Source organism: Callithrix jacchus, chromosome 9 (assembly GCF_049354715.1).
Source record: "Callithrix jacchus isolate 240 chromosome 9, calJac240_pri, whole genome shotgun sequence".
NCBI classification, from domain to species: Eukaryota; Metazoa; Chordata; class Mammalia; order Primates; family Cebidae; genus Callithrix; species Callithrix jacchus.
The window spans coordinates 69,687,598-69,706,260 of NC_133510.1; the positions used below are offsets into that span (position 1 = coordinate 69,687,598).

Here is an 18,663-nt window from a genome sequence, read left to right on the forward strand (position 1 = left end):
AGGAGGGCAGGCCACAACCTGGGCCAGCTGTGCAAAGCTTCAGCAGCAGTGCTGGGGGCCAGGACACAGCTTGCTGGAAAAAGAGCTCAGGGTTGCAGGGTCAAGAGAGCCTCTGGACACAGAGGCCCAGGCTTAAGTGTGTTTGTGCAAAATTGGTGATTATGGAGTGAGGGACAAAGAGCAAAAAGGGGTAGGATAAGACTTTGATAATTAGGCTGGGCACGGTGGCTGATGCCTGTAATCCCAGCCCTTTAGGGGGCTGAGGTGGGCAGATCACTTGAGGTCAGGAGTTGGAGACCAGCCTCGCCAATATGGTGAACCCCGCCTCTACTAAAAATACAAAAATCAGCCGGGCATGGTGGTGCACGCCTGCAAGCCCAGCTACTCAGGAGGCTAAGGCAGGAGAATCACTTGAACCTGAAAGATGGAGATTGCAGTGAGCCAAGATTGTACCATTGCACTCCAGCCTGGGTGACAGAGCAAGACTCCATCTCAAAAAAAACTTTGATAATTCATCTGCCCACCCCGGGCCCTGCTTTCTCCAGGTCTTTTGGAGGGTCCCGGGCACTAAGAGGGAAGCAAAAAGTAAGTGGCCACCCCCACCTGCCCCAAGTCTTGCCCCAAGTCCCATCCTAGCAGGTTCAGATCCTTCTTTTAGGCAGGTCTATGGGTCCTCGCTCTGGGGCAGCCCAAGGCATTTACTCTGGTAGGAGGGTTTTCAGTTAATAATACCTCGAATACTTCCAGCACTTCATGGTCTTTAATATGCTTTTACTGCCATAAGCTGTGTGTCTGACAGTCAGTCTAGGATGGACAGAGCTCTGTTCTAAGCCTCTTTTTCACAGGAGATGCTGAAGCTCAGAGAGGTTAAGGGCCTTGCCAAGGCCATGCAGCCAGTGGGTGACTAAATTGGGACTTGATCTCAGCTCTGGAGATTGCAAACCCCATAGTGACACTGCAGCAGCTACAGAAAACAGGGCCTGGTGATGGCTGGGTCCCAGGAACACGTCTGGGGAAGCAGGGAGAACAAGCCCTGGCATGGGAGGAATGGAACGGGGGAAGATGGACAGAGTGATGGAAGCTAAGCTTGGAGGCAGGAAGAGAGCTCTGGCAGGGGTTGGAGAGGCTTTGAGACAGAACTAGCTGTGTCTCCAGAAAGACCCCGTTAAACATCCCAGCAGGGTTGAAAGAAACAAAAGAGATGTCCTCTCACTCCATGTCTCTGTGAAACAAGGCAGGGAGAGACCTACTGTGTGCATTTCGCAGGAAAAAGGATCAAGGAGAGGTGGCTACTGGCTTGCCCCAGGCCCACAGGGGCGCAGGCCCCCTAGATGCGGGCAACAGATAACACTTCCAGACCTTTCCCTCTACCATGGATGATGAAATAGACAATGAGAGGGGAGGTGGAGATGGAGACAGAAATCAGGGCCGCATCCAAAGACGGAGGGGAAAAGAGAGATGCGCAGCTGGAGCTGCAGAGAGGTGCAGAGACGTTGGAGGGACAGTGGAGAGAGGAGGCCCTGACGCCTGGCTCTGGTTTCACGAGGGCACCGTCAGCTGATCCGTGTCACGGAGTTCCCGCGTCCCCCGCCCCTTCATCCCCCGCGGATCCATCCACTGCGGTTGCTCCGCAGCGCGACGCTCTCTTATCCCGAGGGAGGGCAAAGTGGGGAGGTGGGGGGGCGGGGGGAGAGCGGCAGGAGGGGGGCGGTGCGCGGCCACCTCCCCCCCCCCTCCGGACTCCCGAATCCGCAGCCTCCTCCGCAGCATCTTCCCAGGCCCGGCCCTCTCCTCCCCCCGCGCCGATGGTACGCGCCGGCCCGCCTGGCCCGGCTGCAGTGGATGTTGCTAGAACCCACGCGGAGGAAGGAAGAGACGCAGGCAGGCTGCGGTTACCCAAGCGGCCGCCCCGGCCTCAGGGACCCCTTCCCCGAGAGACGGCACCATGACCCAGGGAAAGGTACCGGCATCTTCCCCGCCTATACCATCTTCCATCCTCCAGCTCCCAGCTCCCTGTCTCCTCTGGACCACAAAAGCATCCTCCCCTAGCCCTAGTTCGAAGGTCCTACGTGGTCCTTGCTGAAGTCAGAGGACTGAAAGGCCCATGTCAAGGAATGGACTGGGCCCTCTTCCCGCCCTCCCGCAGGCGCGCCTCTCCTCCCCTGTCTCCCTCCCACCCCATGCTTTGGCATCACAAGGCTCCTCACAGATGCCCAGGCGCCCGGTGAGGAGTCAGCCTGGGCATCCGGTATGACTGTATGTGTGTGCGTGGGTATGTGTGTGCCAGGGTGAGCCCTGAGGGGTAGTGCCTATCGGGCAATCCTCCTGGCCCAACCCTCCAATCCCAAACCAACCACTTTATATAAGCTCATCTCTCCCACCCTCCGCAGAAACAACCCCACCCCACTCCCTGCCATTAGTCCACATCTGGGTGTCTTGGCTCCATCCCTGTGCTTGGGGCTTGCTATGGCAGCACTGCATCCGGATGCTCTAATTGTTGTTTTGGTTCTGGCCAGGCATGGATGGGTCCAGGAGAAGCATCTCTTCTTCTCCAGTTTTAGGCCTGAATTGTAGGGGAGGGGCTGGGGCAGAGACTTGGCTGGCCTAGTAGGCTTATGTAACGTTAATAGCCTGTGGAATTATACAACCACTAGGGCCTGGGGCTAAGGGGGAGGGTCCTCTGGCCCTCTGTTTGGGGTTGCTAAGGATTGGGCAGAGAAAACACTGGAAGGACCTCCCCTACACTCCCCCTACTTCTCTGAGAGGAGCTTCAGAACCAATGGCATCCTTCCCTGGACCCTCAGACCCTCCTCTCCTGTGTGCAAGCTCTTTGGGCCTCAAGTGATGTCATTGGGTGATACCACCTCCTGCCATGGTCAGACCTCACTTGGGAGTGCCCTATATGTGGGGGGACTGGGCATTAGGGTCCAGGAAGCTCTGGGGGGGCTGAGTGGCAGGCTAGGGGCTGAACTAGATTTTGGTGGGCATGATCCTTCAGATCTGGGTGATGAGGGGGGCTGGAGAGTGGGAGGGAATGGGAGGCCTGGGGAGTGTTCAGTTTCCAGCCCCTCTTCGCTGAGTCTCTCCTTCCACCCCCACCCCACCTCTACCAGGCACTTCATGGCGCTGCTCCCTTCCTGGCATGAGGGGGACCTCTGCCTCCTCTGCCCCTTGTCCTCAGCTCACTCACAGGCTTGCTGGGGGATGGAAGAGACCCTCTCTAGTTCAGCGGTCCTTGGGTCTGGATGAAACCAGAAGTCTGGTGCGTGCCCCTCTCCCGGCCGCCTCAGCCAGGTGCCCCTTGCAAAGGAGGAAGTCTGCATTCTTCCTCAGTGGCCCTTCAGTTCTAACAGTCTTCTGGGAACCAGACCTAAATCCCATTTTCCGGGAGCTGGACCTTTGTGGCTGTTTTAATTTTCACATCCCCCCACCTCCACCCCAATCTTTCCTTCTCTGGCTGCCTCATTCCGGCCCTCCCAGCTCGGGCCCTCCTTCTCTCACCAAAGCTAAACATCTCCACGGGTCGGGGGCGGGCGCACATCTGAGTATAAATGGACTCGAGTTTCCAACCTGCCATTGCACATTTCCCTTTGAGCCTCAGTTTTCTCATCTGTTCAGTGGAGGAAGAGATTCAGCTGAGGCCCCTTCCACAGTGAGTGTGTTCTGGTTTAGGGGAGAGGCTGAGATTCCTACAGGATGAGGCCAGAAGGACCTGTAGCCAGGGTCCTCTTGCCCTTCCTCCACCTTGAAGGCCTTTCCTCTTTTCTGTTTTCTCCCTCTCCTCCTCCCTTTCTGTTGCCTTTCTCTCTCCCATCTCCATTCTCGTTGCATCATTCCAGCCCAACAGGAGGAGGCCAACCCCAGTGGATTGTGCCTAGGCACATGCAGCTCTGTGACCTTGGATGAGTCACTCTTCCTCTCTGATCCTCATTCTCTTCATTTTAAAGCATGGGTCGGAATACAACTAGCAAGTATCAGGAAGGTTAAATGACAAGACCTTTTATTTGTGACAGTCTACTATGTTTCAGGCCCTTTTCTGGAACCACAGAGGCCCTGCCCCAGGGACAGCGACAGTGACAACCAATGGTGGGCACTCCTAAGAATTTTCTCTTTCCTCCATTCCTACTCCAGCTCCACTGTGTGTCCTGGCTAGCCCTGACCCCTCTGGAGCTCCGTTCTCTTGTCTATAACAAAGAGACATTCTTGTCTGCACTCTTGCCTTCCGAGTGCAGGTAAGGAAGGACCCTTGGAAGTTCCAGGAATTGAGGAGTTAGTTGGTGAGGAGGAGTTGGAAGGCTCCCTTTCCCTGGTGACTGTCTGTCTGTCTCTCTCTCTCTCTCTCTCTCTCTCTCTCTCTCTCTCTCTGCCTATACTCCACAGCTCTCCGTGGCTAACAAGGCCCCCGGGACTGAGGGGCAGCAGCAGGCACATGGCGAGAAGAAGGAGGCTCCAGCAGTGCCCTCAGCCCCACCCTCCTATGAGGAGGCCACCTCTGGGGAGGGGATGAAGGCAGGGGCTTTCCCCCCAGCCCCCTCGGCAGTACCTCTCCACCCAAGCTGGGCCTATGTGGACCCCAGTAAGTCTCTCAGCTCCTGGAACCTGGAGCATCATGGTGGGGGTAGAGGTGTGGGCCCAGAGGGAAAACCTGAGTGGGAGGAAGTTGCCCAGAAAGAGGTGCACTGTGTGGTTGTTGTATGAAGCTGTGTTGTTAGAGGCTTAGGATTTGGAGGACTGTTCTGAGGGTAGGTCAGAGATGACTCCATGAAAAGGGAGAGAGATACAATGTCTGCATCAGGTTGCTCTCGATGGAGAAGAGGGCATTTTTTTTCCTTTTTCTTTCTTTCTTTCTTTTTTTTTTTTTTGAGATGGAGTCTCACTCTGTTGCCCAGGCTGTAGTACAGTGGTGCGATCTTGGCTCACTGCAATCTCTGCCACCCGGGTTCAAGCGATTCTCCTGCCCCAGCCTCCCGAGTAACTGGGACTACAGGCACCTGCCACTGTGCCTAGCTAATTTTTGTAGTTTTTAGTAGAGATTTCGCCATCTCGGCCAGGCTGGTCTCAAACTCCTGACCTCGTGATCCACCCACCTCGGCCTTCCAAAATGCTGGGATTACAGGCGTGAGCCACCGCACCCAGCAGAGAGCATTTTTTTTCAAGTCACCATGCTAGAGCAAATGGAGGGGACAGATGAGGGAGAAAAGCTAAGGGCTAGTCAGGAAAGACCCTCCTAGAAGAAATAGATGCATCGAAGGAGGGGTATATGAGGCAGCCACTGGCCACAGCCCTCACTGGGCCTGGCCCCTGTGAGTGTGGGTGCAGTGTTTGTGAATTAGCTCATCTGAAACCTCAGTGGGGACAGGTCCCCATGGAGGCCCCAGGGCTGCTGGGGGATATGGGTCTGGGGACCCACCTCACTGATCACTGTCCTCATCTCTGTTCCCTTCCTTGAGTCTGTGCTGGGGCAGGAGGGCATGATGCAGGAAGGGAGTGTGGGTGCCAGCCTCAGTGTCCCCCACACCAGGCTTAATTCACAGGCACACTCACCCAGGTGGATGCCAGCTTCCTGAAGACCGAGAATCCCAGTGGGTGGGAGCTGCTCTGTTGGGTCGAGCAGCCTGTGGGAGCTTTACCTCAGGGCCAGGAACATACAGCTTCCCAAAAGCTCTGAGGATACCCTCCTCGGCTCCTTCAGCCTCCCTCAGCAGCCCATCCCCTCCCCCACTTTATCACCCCTACCCCCAGCAGAATTCTAGAAGGGATCCCAGAGACAATACCCCCGACAGAGCCTCTGCTCATAGGGAGTAGCCGCCATGGTCCACACCTCCCACTACAAACCCCCTGGGCGCAGACCCCTGAAGACTCACCCAGTGACATACTGGAGGGTCAATGAAGGTCTGGTGTTTGTGGGGGTCCTCCTTTCTGCCCTACACACCCACTTTCCTTTTCTTTTTCCCTCCGTGGCCTGGCCACTTGGGTTTTGGCAGGGGATATAGACAGGACACAAGGGAGAAGTGAAAGAACAAGAGGGTGAGGGTCTCCAGGCCTCAGCTTTGCAGTGGGTCTAGCTCTCTCCCATTCTTCCCTTCCCATATCCTGGTTGCTAGGACTGATGCTTTAAGGAATGTTTTCCAAGGAACTGTGGAGGCAGGAAGGCAGCTGTGACAGACATTTACTAAGTGTGTGCCAGGCACAGGGTCCGCATCTGAGTTTGTTTTGGAGGATGCGTTGATTTGCAAGATCTGCTGGGAGCTCTGTCCTCAGAGAGCTGATTGTATAGACAAGTAATTGAACAACTACCACACAGTGATGCAAATCAGTGACAGATGTTTGGGCACCTTACCTATCCCACCTGACAGTCAGGAAAGGCCTCCTGGAAGAAGGGTATCCACACTGAGTCCCAAAGGATGGGCATGAGTTAGCCTGGCGAAGAGGCAAGAAAATGAGTGTTTAATGCTGAAGAAACAGAATGTGCAGGGGCCCAGAGGCAAGAGAACACATGGTCGAAAAAATATACTCAGGTTGAGAAAAAGGTTGGGGGGAGGAATGTATAGAGGGCTGCAGGGCGCTGCTCAGGGAGGCTGTGGACGCTTTGTTAAGAAACTTGAACTTGCCGGGCGCAGTGGCTCACCCCTATAATCCAAGCACTTTGGAGGCCAAGGCGGGCGGATCACCTGAGGTCGGGAATTCAAGACCAACCTGACCAACATGGTGAAACCCTGTCTTTAAAAAAGAAAAAAGAAACTTGAACTTGAGTGAAGGGCATTGGGGAGCCATTGAAGAGCTCAAAGCAAGGCAATGCCATGGTCAGCCTTGAAAGACAGAGGCTATTGCTAGGGGCAAAGGAGATCATGGGGACAGTGGAGGGGACAGAATGAACATACTGGAGGACTGGAAATGGCCCTGATGAGGGGCACAGGGAGAGGGTGAGGCAGGGTAGTTCCCACCAGAGAACATAGGCTTTTATTTCTTTTTTCTTTTCTTTCTTTTTTTTTGTAGGCTTTTATTTCACAGAGCATAGGCTTCCATTTTTATCTCATTTGGTCCCCAGGAGGTAGGTATCACTAACCAGTATCAGAAGAGGCTCAGGGAAGGCCAGTAACTTTATCAGGGTCACACATCTAGTCAGTTCTAGGGGAGGAATCTGCCCCAGCTCTGTTTGACTATGGTGTCCAAGCTCTTCTGAAAGCCTGGGTTCTGGACTACGCCTGGAACCGTCATCCCCACCCCTACTTCTTGCCCTTGTCTTGGCTTTATTTCCCCTCCAGCCCCTGCCCCCCTGCAACCCTGGTTTCCAGCTGGAGCCCCAGCAGGCCGACCACAGCCAACCAGTCCCCAACTCCCAACCTAAGGGCCTCAGTGTAAGCCAGGGTCAGGGCCGGGCATGGTGGCTCACACCTGTAATCCCAGCACTTTGGGAGGCCATGGCAGGTGAATTGCTTGAGCCCAGGAGTTAGAGACCAGCCTGGGCATCATGATGAAACCCCATCCCTACTAAAAATACAAAAAAAAATTAGCCAGGCATGGTGGTGTGCACCTGTAATCCCAGGTACTTGGGAGGCTGAGATGAGAGGTTTGCCTGAGCCCACGGAAGTACAGGCTGCAGTATGAGCTGTGATCATGCCACTGTACTCTAGCCTGGGTGACAGGAGTGAGACCCTGTCTCAAAAAAAAAAAAAGAGAAATGAATGAGCCAGGGTCAGGATCTTTGCTGCTGGGTGGTCCAGAGAGAGTGGTTGTCCCCCTGTGATCCTTGATGGCAAGGGAGCCAAAATATCCAAGGAGGAGGGTTGTGTGGGGAGAAGATGGGAGGGTCACATTCACATGGCAGAGCCTGGTTCCCAAGAAACCCCAGCTGGGATGGAGAGAGAGGTAGGGGGTGACAGTTTCTTCCCAGGACCCAGAGCAAGAAAAGTGAGAAGTGACCAGGGAGAGAGATTTGGGGGTTGGGGCTGGGCTGGGCTGGGCTGGGGCTGGGTATTTGATAATGGGGCTGGAGAGAAAGAATTCAGGGTCCAGAGAGCCAGGTTGACAAAAAGGCAGCTTTGAGTTGGTGTCTGCTGGGGACAGTAATTCTATGTAGGGGGAACCCTCATGCCCTCCACATGCCACACAGGCAGCAGCTCCAGCTACGACAACGGTTTCCCCACTGGAGAGCATGAGCTCTTCACCACTTTCAGCTGGGACGACCAGAAAGTTCGTCGAGTCTTCATCAGAAAAGTAATGCCCCTCCCTCGCCCTCTGGGACTGGGAGGCTCAGTGGGGGAGCCCCTTGATCAGACCCTGGCCCAACCCTCTGCCTGCAGAAGCCATCCCTCCCCTCTTCTCTTGTGATCCCAGCTGATAGCTGGGATTTGCTCCCTTAGGAATTGCTTCCTTAGATGTCACTCCGGTGCCCCCTGCTATACCTAAATGCACTCACTGTCCCCTCTTTTCTCCCAATGCTGGGGAGTGCGCTGGGCTTGGCGGCATCATTGCTTTCCTTTCACCTTGCCCTGGGTTCACTCCAGTGACTCCCTAAAAGGAGGATGGAGTGCACAGGATGGGGACCTGGAGAGGTGACTGAGTCGCTGGGGGGCTGACAGGTCTCTAACAGAACTCCCCAAGCTGAGTAGAATCCCCTCCCACTCCCAGGTCTACACCATCCTGCTGATCCAGCTGCTGGTGACCTTGGCTGTCGTGGCTCTCTTTACCTTCTGGTGAGTTGGCAGCATAGATCAGCACCTTCCATGGGTGTCCATGGCCAGGCCTGGGGCCAGGGAACCCATGATCAGATTCCTGCTGGAATGTGGCCTGGAGAGCTACCTGTGGGGTTGTGGGCCTCCTTCTGCTGGGAAAGAGCCTTAGAGAGTGCCGTGGGCGAGGGGTCCTCTGTCCAGTGTGGGGAGGACCCAGGGTGCCTTCTGGGTGTCTGTGCGACAGTCCTTCCTCTTCAATCCACTAGCTGTGCTCCCAGACACCTGCCGATCGCAGCTGAGGACTGTGGGCTGGAACTCCGCGAGCCTCCAGGGCCTGCATTCTTTCCTTCGGCTTCCTCTGTGGGACAGATGCAGATGTTGAACCAGAAATGGAGACCTAGGGTACATTCTGAATCTCTCTCCCTCTCTCTCTTCTCTGCAGTGACCCTGTCAAGGACTATGTCCAGGCCAACCCAGGCTGGTACTGGGCATCCTAGTGAGTATACCCCAGTCCCCTTTCAGAGAAGGCTTAGTGGCCAGAAGAGGGAATCTCTGTCTTTTTTTTTTTGAGATGGTGTCTCCCTCTGTTGCCAGCCTGGAGTGCAGTGGCACGATCTCAGCTCACTGCAACCTCCGCCTCCCAGGTTCAAGCAGTTCTCCTGCCTCAAACTCCCTAGTAGCTGGGACTGCAGGCACCCGCCACCACGCCTGGCTAATTTTTGCATTTTCAGTAGAGACAGGGTTTTGCCATGTTGGTCAGAATGGTCTATATCTCAGGCCTGGCCATGGCCACCTGACCTTGTGATCTAGCCACCTCGGCCTCCCAAAGTGCTGGGATTACAGGCGTGAGCCACCACACCCGACCTCTGTGTCTTTCTTGGCCAAATCTGAGCCCATAGCTTCTCCCAGCCCCATAGGGACTATTGTCACAGATCCCCTCCAACACTGCCCCATTCTGCTGGCTTCAGAGCATGACCAGAGGACCTTTCTGGGGTGTTAAATCTGATGGAGCACAGAGGCGATGGGGGTAGGTTCTGCTGCCTGCACAAATTGGGAAGGGTTGGGCTGGGGTTGTACCTGGAGAGACCCAGACCTCGGTCCTAACAGGAAGTGGGACTGGAACAATTTGGCCTACACTAATGATAATGTTGCTACTCCTATTAATGTTGTTATTAATGCTTATGAAATATTAATCATAATAGCTACCACTTAAAGAGTGCTTAATAAGGTCTGGGCATTGTTTTGTGTGCTTGACGTACAGTATTGCATTTGGTCCTCACATCTACTGGGTATAATTACTTTAGAAAATTAAAGTTCAGAGAAATGAGGAATTTGCCCAGAGTCACACAGCTAGTCAGTGGCAGAACTGAGATTCAGACCCAGATTCAGGTTAAGGCTTGTGTTCTTAATCCATCCACTTGGCAGGCTCCCTGCAGCCCTTGAGCCACTTGGCTCCTGCTTGTCCTATATTCTTTGAGGAACCTGGCTGGTAACTTGGGAGAGGAGGTTCGAAGGTGTAGGTGATTCTGATCCTCCTTTCTGGGAAATTAAGGGGTCATCCTGGATATCTCCAGGCCAGAACCATCCTGGGGCTCAGAGCAGAACTGCTCTTGCACTCACTGTAAGCCCAGCCCTGTACCGGGGCTGCAGGAGCAGAGGCCTCTGCAGGGGAAGTTATTGGGTGGCCCAAGGCAGCATGAACAGATGCAGCGTTCAGAGAGGGGAGGAGGGAAGGAGTGAGCCCATATACCAGCACACACAGCCCACAACAGGGGTGCCCCTCAAAGGATGGGCCATGAAGACTGGAGACAGCGTTCCCAGGAGAGAAGTGGCTTAAGCAAAAGTGTGGGGTGAGAATGCATGTGGTACACTGGGTAAACTGGGGACTTCTCTGGCAGAGGGCTGGAAGGCTCCATGCAGGGGAATTCCGAGGCATCCAGGAGAGCAGTGGAGAACCTCAACTTGTGGAGCTGAGGTTCTGACTGCCTGGCCAAGGAGCTTGCACACTGTGTCTGTCCCAAGTCTGTTCCTGGGGCTCTGGTGGGGAGATGGGCTCAGCCCAGTGCCGCCTGGACCATGCTGAGCCCAGAGCAGCCTCAGAGATGGGCCTAGAGTTCACACAGGGCCCACCAGAGGCTGATGGTAAGGATCTTCACCTGGCCTCTGGGGGTTCCAGAGTCATTCCTAGGGCAGAGGACGGAGGAGGGCCTGTCTGCAAGCAGGCAGGGAGATGCGTCTTGGGGAACTGGGAGGTGCTGTACAGTAGAGCTAATGAGGCCCCAGAGACTACCACCTGGGCCAGCCCATGTGGCAAGTTGGCATGGCTTCTGGTGCGTCAGCACTGCCTGGTAGCCTTAGGCCCCTGAGAACTTGGGAATGGATTCTTATGCCCCTCTCTGAGCCTTCTGGGGGAGAGTCTGTGGGAGTCTGCCCCGAGCAGGTGGTAGCAGGGAGACAGCCCAGGAATGAGCAGGCTCAGCGGGACAGAGTCCATTCCACTGGGTGGGATGGGGGTATTGGGAGGGTGGAGTGCGAGAATCTGACCTCTGAATGGTGAGATTTGGAGTCCCTCTTCTTCAGCATCACTGGGCAGAAAACAGAGATGCTCTCTCTGGCTTCTACCAGGGTGGGTGCTGCCAGAAGTGGGAGGTGGGTGTGGACTGGGCACTTTCCATTGGGTGCCCCAAAGCGTGAAAGGTGCTTGGGGGTTTCACCAATGGGATGCTGCCCTTTTCCTCCAAAAAACCTGCCTGGGGTCCTGCCCTGCCCTGTCCCCTCCCCATCCCTCAGCTCTCTCCTACCCCTGAGTCAGCCTTGTGTCTGAGTCCTGGTGGGTCTCACCTCCTGCAACACATCATGTGCTCCCCAAGGACTCCATCCTGGTCTCTTCCTTTTAGAATAACAATAGGAGAATTGAGAATCAGGCAGCTCTTTTTCTGTAAGGAGGGCACCGTGCTAAACACTTTACATGTATTTTTCATTTGATCTTTCAATAGCCCAACCAGGCAGACGCTACTATTATACTCATTTTACAGATGAGGAAAGTGAGGCTCAAAGCAGTGTAACCAGGGAAGAAACTCAGGCCTTTCTGATGGTGGAACTTACCCTCTGTGCTCTGCTGCCTCCTTTGTCTTAGAGCAGGACAAGCTGGGGAAAGGCAGTGGGTTTGGATCCTGGCCTGCACCTGAGCCTCACTTCCCTGTCCTGACATTCTGTAAACAGGCTATGGTTCCTGCCCAGGCCCTGGGGCTGCTGCTCTGATGCATAAATCAGTGGTTCTCTCTCTCACTTCTTAAGTGACTCATTGCCTGGCCCCTGGGCTGCCAGCCTCCCCCTCCTCAACTCACAGCCCAGCTTTTTCACGGCCCTAGACGCCTCCCTCCATTGGTTCTCACTTTGTTGTCTGATTGCGCCCACTGAGCTACTGTGCCTGCCTACAGTGGTAGAAGGCTAGTGGGCCAGGGGAAACCCAGGCAGAGGAGGAAAAGTGTGAGACCAGAAACCGGTGGAGGTGGGTCAGAGCCTTTCCAGGAAGCTGTCCATCAGCCAACTTCTAATTATCATAACTCCCCTGGGGAGTCCTTCCGCTGTGCCAGGCCTACGCAAAGTGCTTGAACTGTGTTGTCTCATCAGTCCTTCCAATAGCCCAGTGAGGTACCAGTATTTCTGTTTTGCAAAGGTGGAAACTGGGTCTTGGTCAAGGTCAAGCAACAGTAGCGGCAGAGCTGGGATGTGTATGCGGGGTGTCAGGCTCCCAAGCTGGACCACAATCCCAGGGTCTTTGGCCCTTCTGCCTGTCCTCTGGACCCCTTGTCTTGAAAGTTGAAGAGCTATGAACCAGAGAGAAAAGGAGGCTGGGCTCTTGTCCTCAGGAAGCTTCCAGTCTGGCTGGGGAGATAGGACCCACACCCACATGGACATGGGTATTATTATTAGATTAAGAGAGACTGAGAGAGAGCAGGTGCTGAGTGTTTCCTAAGTTGGGCAGGATGGCTCTGCCGTCCCTCACGGAGAAGGATGTTCAGCAGCCTCTGGCACCAGCTACCAGAAGAGCCCTCCGGTCACTGTGACAACAGTTTCTCATTATTTGAAAACCACTGAAGACCAGGAAAGGGTTAACCTGAAGGGGTCCTACTCACCGAATCCAATATGCTTGTCTCAATTGCATCTCTTGTTTTGTTTTTTGGGTTTGTTTTTTGTTATTTTTGAGACGGAGTCTCGCTCTATCACCCAAGCTGAAATGCAGTGGTATGATTTCGGCTCACTGCAACCTCTGCCTCCCAGGTTCAAGCGGTTCTCCTGCCTCAGCCTCCCAAGTACCTGGGATTACAGGTGCATACCACCACCTCCAGATAACTTTTGTATTCTTAGTAGAGACAGGGTTTCACCATATTGGACAAGCTGGTCTTGAACTCCTGACCTTGTAATCCACCCGCCTCGGCCCCACAAAGTGGTGGGATTACAGGCGTGAGCCACTTTTTTTGCATTTCATCCAGAAATATTTGAAGAGCACCTACCAGCTCTGGGTCAGATGGTGGGAATAGAAAATTAATAAGTCGCAGGCTGGCCCCCAGATGCTATACCTGGGTGGGAAGTGAGAGGAGCTGGCCTGAAGGGTGCAGGGGCTCAGGCTTTGGTTGAGGCATGCCTGTGGTGCACAGGGGTTGCCCCTCTCTAACCCAGGCCTCAGGCGTCCTTGCCAGTCAGTCCCTTCCAGCAGGAGCAGAGTGTGGCAGGCATGTTTCCAGGGAGCAAAGCAGGTTGTGATGAGAGGGATGGAGTGGAGGGGCGGAGTGCGGTGAGAGAAGGGCTGGAGGGGTAGGTAGGAATGCATTGTCTGCTCAGACAGGGCATTACCAGGTCTTTGGGAATTTTATACAGGGAAGTCACATTATTGGATTTGCCTTTAGCGTGGAGGGCAGAAGGTAGGTGGGCTCCTGCAAGGGTCCGAGCCAGAGAGAGAGGGTGGTAGTGGGGATGGAAGGAAGAAGGCAGCTTTGAGAACTGCCTAGGTGGGAAGATCAGCAAGTCCAGGTGATTAATTGGGCATAGCAGGGTGAGAGTTAAGGATGATGCTGAGGTCTCTGATTGGGTGACTTGGAGGGTACATGACGTCCTCTGCTGGTGGGAAAGCAAGAGATGGAGCAGGGTAGACAGGGAGCTCCCTTCTAACCTCTTGAGCATTACTTGTGTCTGAATAGTCATGTCTGCCCAGTAGGCAGTTAGAAACTTGAGTCCACGGTTGAGAAGGAAAATATAGATCAGAAATATGGGTGAGCAAGTCATAGAAATGAGTGAGCCCACCTAGGGAGAGCATGGGGCAACAGCTGGAGAGAACCCTACATCGAGGGAACCAGGCACACTGAGAGAGACCCTGGAGGGACCAAGGAGTGGTGAGGGAGGTAGGAGGGACCCAGGAGTCATGTGGAACCAGGGAAACAATGATAGTGACCAGTTGCTGAGAAGCCAGGCAAGATAAGGACTGAGAAGTATCCACTGCACTCAATAAGGGCCCAGTGATGTGGCAAAGCCAGCTCCCACTGAGTAGTGCTGAGGCTGTGTGTGTTGGTTTGGGAAGATGGAGGAGGGGCACCGTGAATAGAGACCACTTTTTCAAGAAGCCTGGCTGCAAGAGAGGATAGAGTGGCAGTAGCTAGAGCAGGGAAGGTGTTGGTTGAAGATGGAAAACAGCAGAGGAGGCTTGTGTGGGAGAAGAGGTACCAGTGGAAAGGTTTAAGTAATGGAGATCTCCAGGCAACTAAGAGGGTGGGAGGATTGGCCTGGGACAGGAGGAGGCACAGGAGGGCAGGTAGCACCACATGATACCTGCAGGTGGCGGGCAGGAAGCCAAGGGAGCCCACCTCATCTCCAGTCTTTCTGGTGCACCTAAGGCAGACTGTGCAGGAAGAATGAGGGGCCTGAGAGGTTTGTGGATGGAGGAGGAAGCTTGAAATTGTGGGTGATGGGTGAGAGAACCGAGAAAGGAGATGGGGAAAGCACGGCAATGCTATGTTGAAGGCCCATTGGGGGTTGGAAACTATGCATTGATGGCATCGCTAACCTAGGTAGGCATGGGCAAGCCCCACCCTTGGGTCTCCAGCCATCATCTCCCACCTCCTGGATTGGTGTCTGCCTCCACTACTCAGAAAATTCTCAGTCCTCCATCTCTAGCTCTGAATTGCTCCCAGGTGCAGAGATTGTACCTGCCAGCCTCCCACTAGACATGGCCACCTGATCCGAAACTTCATCCAACAGGTGCCACTTCCTGCTTGTGCCAGGGGCTGGCAGGACAGACAAGGACCCTAACCTTGCTGAGTTTACAATCTAGTAGGCTAGATAAACAATAAGGTAACTAATAAGATCACTCCAGGTAATGATGAGGCCTGAGAAGGGCCTGAATGAGGCAGTGCGTGCTGTGGCTATTAGCAGGGACTCTGGAGCCAGAATGCCTGGGTTCTCATCCTGCTTCTGCAGCGTGGTAGCTAGATGGCCTGGGACAAGCTGCCTGACCTCCCCCTGTCTCAGCTGTAAAGATATGAGGATTACATTTGTTGATATTCATAAAACACTTAAAACTGCCTGGCGCATGGAAAATGCTGTACATGGGCTTTTTTTTTTTTTTTTTGAGTGGAGTTTTTCTCTTGTTGTCCAGGCTGGAGTGCAATGGTGGGATCTCAGCTCACCGAAACCTCTGCCTCCTGGATTCAAGCAATTCTGCCTCAGCCTCCAGAGGCAGGCGTGTACCACCATGCCCAGCTAATTTTTTTTTTTTTTTAGTAGAGATGGGGTTTCTCCATGTTGGTCAGGCGGGTCTCAAACTCCCGAACTCAGGTGATCCACCTGCCTTGGCCTCCAGGATTACAAGCGTGAGCCACTGCACCCAGCCTATATGGGCTTTCAAAATAACAAGATAGGCTGGGCACAGTGGCTCACACCTGTAATCCCAGCACTTTGGAGCCTGGCCAACATGGTGAAACCCTTCTTAAAAAATAAAATAAAATAAGAAGATAGTGTCTGGGGACGCCATTTTGGATTGGGTGGTCAGGAATAGCTGTCTCATGTGACCCAAGATTCCTTGTTTTTAGAAGCAGGCTTGTCCCATCCTCCTCTCTTTTGGAACTGGATTGCCACCCTGCCCACTGCCAGGTTCTAGGATGACCCTGTCCCTTCCTGTCAGGCTGCTCTGTGGGCAGGGAGTGGCAGAGAGTGGCATGAGCAAGGGGTCTGGGGGGAGGGCCACAGGAGGGGCTGGCTGACTCACCCATCTGTCCATCTCTCACAGTGCTGTGTTCTTTGCAACCTACCTGACCCTGGCTTGCTGTTCTGGACCCAGGTATGATAATGGCTTGAGGAGGAACTTGTGGGAATATGAACAGGGTCATGAAAGTTCTGGCCCCAGCACTGCCTGTCAACAGTGAGGTGGGCATCCCTGAGAGGGCCCCATCCCTCTCTGGGCCTCTGTCGAGCAGGCCAGCCCCTCCCTCCTTTACTTGGTGCCTCTGAGGTAGGGAGAAGGGGGATGGAGAGGGGGCACATGGGGATGTGGCTGGAGGAAGAGGCTCTGAGGAGTGTAGAGGGGGTTGGTCAGAGACCCTCCCTGCAGCGGTGACACAGCCTGCACCCACTGCTCCCCGACACTCTCCCCTGAACTCTGTGGCTTGCCTTGCAGGAGGCATTTCCCCTGGAACCTGATTCTCTTGACCGTCTTTGTAAGTGATCTGGGGTGTGCTGAGGACAGATGCTGAATGTGGATGGAGAAAGGAGGGAAGCAGGGTGGATTGAGGACCAGGAAGTCTGGGCTGGGGATGTCCAATGTGAGATCTCTGCGGAGACAGGGGTGTTTTCACCCCACTTCTTCCACAAACACAGTCCACCTTCTCTTTCCAAATGGGCTTAATCTGGCCCTGCTCCCTATCCACTGTCTTTTTTCATTGTGACTTCTTAAAGTGGGTTATTTGAGGCATCCTAGAGATATGGTAATGAAGAAGAGTGGGGGGTCTTAGAAGCGGGGAGTGTGGCTGCAGAAGAAAGGAAGGGAAAGCTGGTACAGACCCTGAAGCTGGCAGTGGGGACACTCCTTAGCCAGGCCTGACTCCTGAAAGTCAGTGTGCGTGGGGGTGACAGAGACAAAGAGTTGAGGGGTACCTGCAAGGGGTGGAGACTTGGGCTGGATCTTAAGGGTGCCTGGACCCCACAGTCTGAGTTTGGAGCATTCCTTCACCCTGCTTCTCCTTTCAGACCCTGTCCATGGCCTACCTCACTGGGATGCTGTCCAGGTAAAGGGAGCAGGTGGAAGGAGAGGAGGACCGTAGGCCAGGCTTGGAGCCAAGCATCGGCCACACCTGGGGGGAGCTGCCCCCACACACTGTCCTTCCTGGGAGCATGTGGATGGGGCTGGAGGCTTTGGCCTAGGGTCCTCTCCTTGAGCATTCAGCTGAACAGTGACCCCAAGACCTGGCCTGGTGGATGGGGTGTTGGGAGCAAGGTACCCCCTCCCAAACTGTAGCTTGCAAACCCCCAGACTCAGGACCCGAAGTTACTTGTAAACCACCTCCAGGCCCAGCACAAACCCCTCCCCACTCCTACTCCCACCTCGTCAAGATCCTTCTAACTTGATTTTGAGTCTAAACCTTTTGGGAGAGGCAGGGCCCAGAAGAAAGGCTGGAGAGGCAGACGGAGGGATCTGGGGAAAGGGCACCAGGTTGGGGCCAGGGGTCCCGAGACCAGGTCCTCACATAAGGTGGGGGGCTGCTAGGAGGGTGGGGGAGACCAGATGCCCTGCCCAGGAGCTGACCCCTTGGCCTGATGGTCCTCAGCTACTACAACACCACCTCTGTGCTGCTGTGCCTGGGCATCACGGCCCTCGTCTGCCTCTCAGTCACCGTCTTCAGCTTCCAGACCAAGGTCAGCTCTGGGGCCTGCAGGCAGGGACCCGGGCCTGAGGCTGAGCGGGGGAAGGCAGGTGGGGTGAGGGGCTCAGAGCTCGGACCCAGGGCTGGGGAGAGAAGTAAAGCGGAGTGAGTTGGGTCTGGGGAGGACATCTGTTGAGGGGGAGAAGGGTAAGGAATGCCAGGTTCTTGGGGTGAGTACAAGACTGTGGCCTGCTGTGTGGGCTCAGCCTGTAGCTGGGGCCCCAGGAAGGCCAGGCCGCTCGGGCAGCTGACCCCTTCCTGTCCCCGCAGTTCGACTTCACCTCCTGCCAGGGTGTACTCTTCGTGCTGCTCATGACTCTTTTCTTCAGCGGACTCATCCTGGCCATCCTCCTACCCTTCCAATATGTGAGTCTCTGGGTCCAGCGGCAGGCCCCATGGGGAGGGAGGGGCCCCACTGGCCCAAGGTGCCGTTCCCTCCCCTCTCCCCAGAGAAGGCCAGGAGCCAAGTCCCCACAGCCTGCCATCCTTTGCCCCCCCATTTCCCCCCCCCCCCCCCCCGCCCCAGCACCTGCCCCGGGCATGCTGGCAGTGTAAGCAAACAAGGAGGCTTTTCTTGGCAGGTCTGGCTCCACAAGCCACATCCGGCTTCACTTTTCCCATCCTCCTCTGTGGGGTGGAGGTGAGGCCGAGGGTAGGGTGTGGGGCATTTAAACCCTGGGCAGGGAAGGGAGCACTGGGGCTCCATGAGGCCCACTAGCCCCAGAGGGGCCTTGAGGAAGGGTCTTCTGGGAGCTCCTGGGGAATCAGCCAAGTCCAAAGAGGCAGAATCTAGCTGGCCATGCAGGCGGAGGTGGGGCAGTGGGGCTCAGAGCATACCCTCATCCATAGAGCATCCACCTGCTGGTGGCCAAATCTCTGCTCTTTTAGAAGCATCCAGCCTGCCCTGGGGAATCCAACTGAGACTCTGCAGGCTCCCAGGTCCCTGCATGTGGAGAGGGGGCAGATTGGGGGCATCACAGGAAGCCCTTGAGTTCTGAGTCCTGGGAACCCAAGAGATGAGCTGTTGGACTGCTGGGAGCCCAGTGCTTATCCCCCTCACCCACACATGGTACCTG

The 18,663-nt window shown here is 55.0% G+C and overlaps 1 protein-coding gene across 5 annotated transcripts in view; it reads left to right on the forward strand.

The window, feature by feature from the left end:
• Nucleotides 1–1,850: 1,850 nt before the first annotated feature.
• The window catches only part of FAIM2 (Fas apoptotic inhibitory molecule 2), a 34,449-nt gene continuing 17,636 nt past the window's right edge, over nt 1,851–18,663 (forward strand). The window contains exons 1-12 of one of the 5 annotated variants that reach the window (XM_078336707.1): nt 1,851–1,960; nt 4,029–4,086; nt 4,381–4,576; nt 6,997–7,051; nt 8,114–8,217; nt 8,632–8,696; nt 9,118–9,171; nt 15,958–16,008; nt 16,345–16,384; nt 16,914–16,951; nt 17,492–17,579; nt 17,858–17,953. In XM_078336707.1, coding sequence (XP_078192833.1) covers nt 4,565–4,576; nt 6,997–7,051; nt 8,114–8,217; nt 8,632–8,696; nt 9,118–9,171; nt 15,958–16,008; nt 16,345–16,384; nt 16,914–16,951; nt 17,492–17,579; nt 17,858–17,953 — 603 coding nt within the window. In that variant the 5' untranslated portion in view covers nt 1,851–1,960; nt 4,029–4,086; nt 4,381–4,564. Of the gene's footprint in view, nt 1,961–4,028; nt 4,087–4,380; nt 4,577–5,794; nt 5,893–6,996; nt 7,052–8,113; nt 8,218–8,631; nt 8,697–9,117; nt 9,172–15,957; nt 16,009–16,344; nt 16,385–16,913; nt 16,952–17,491; nt 17,580–17,857; nt 17,954–18,663 lie in introns of those variants that run through there. The other 4 variants (XM_035256850.3, XM_054238542.2, XM_002752443.7 and 1 more) reach the window with 4 other exon arrangements.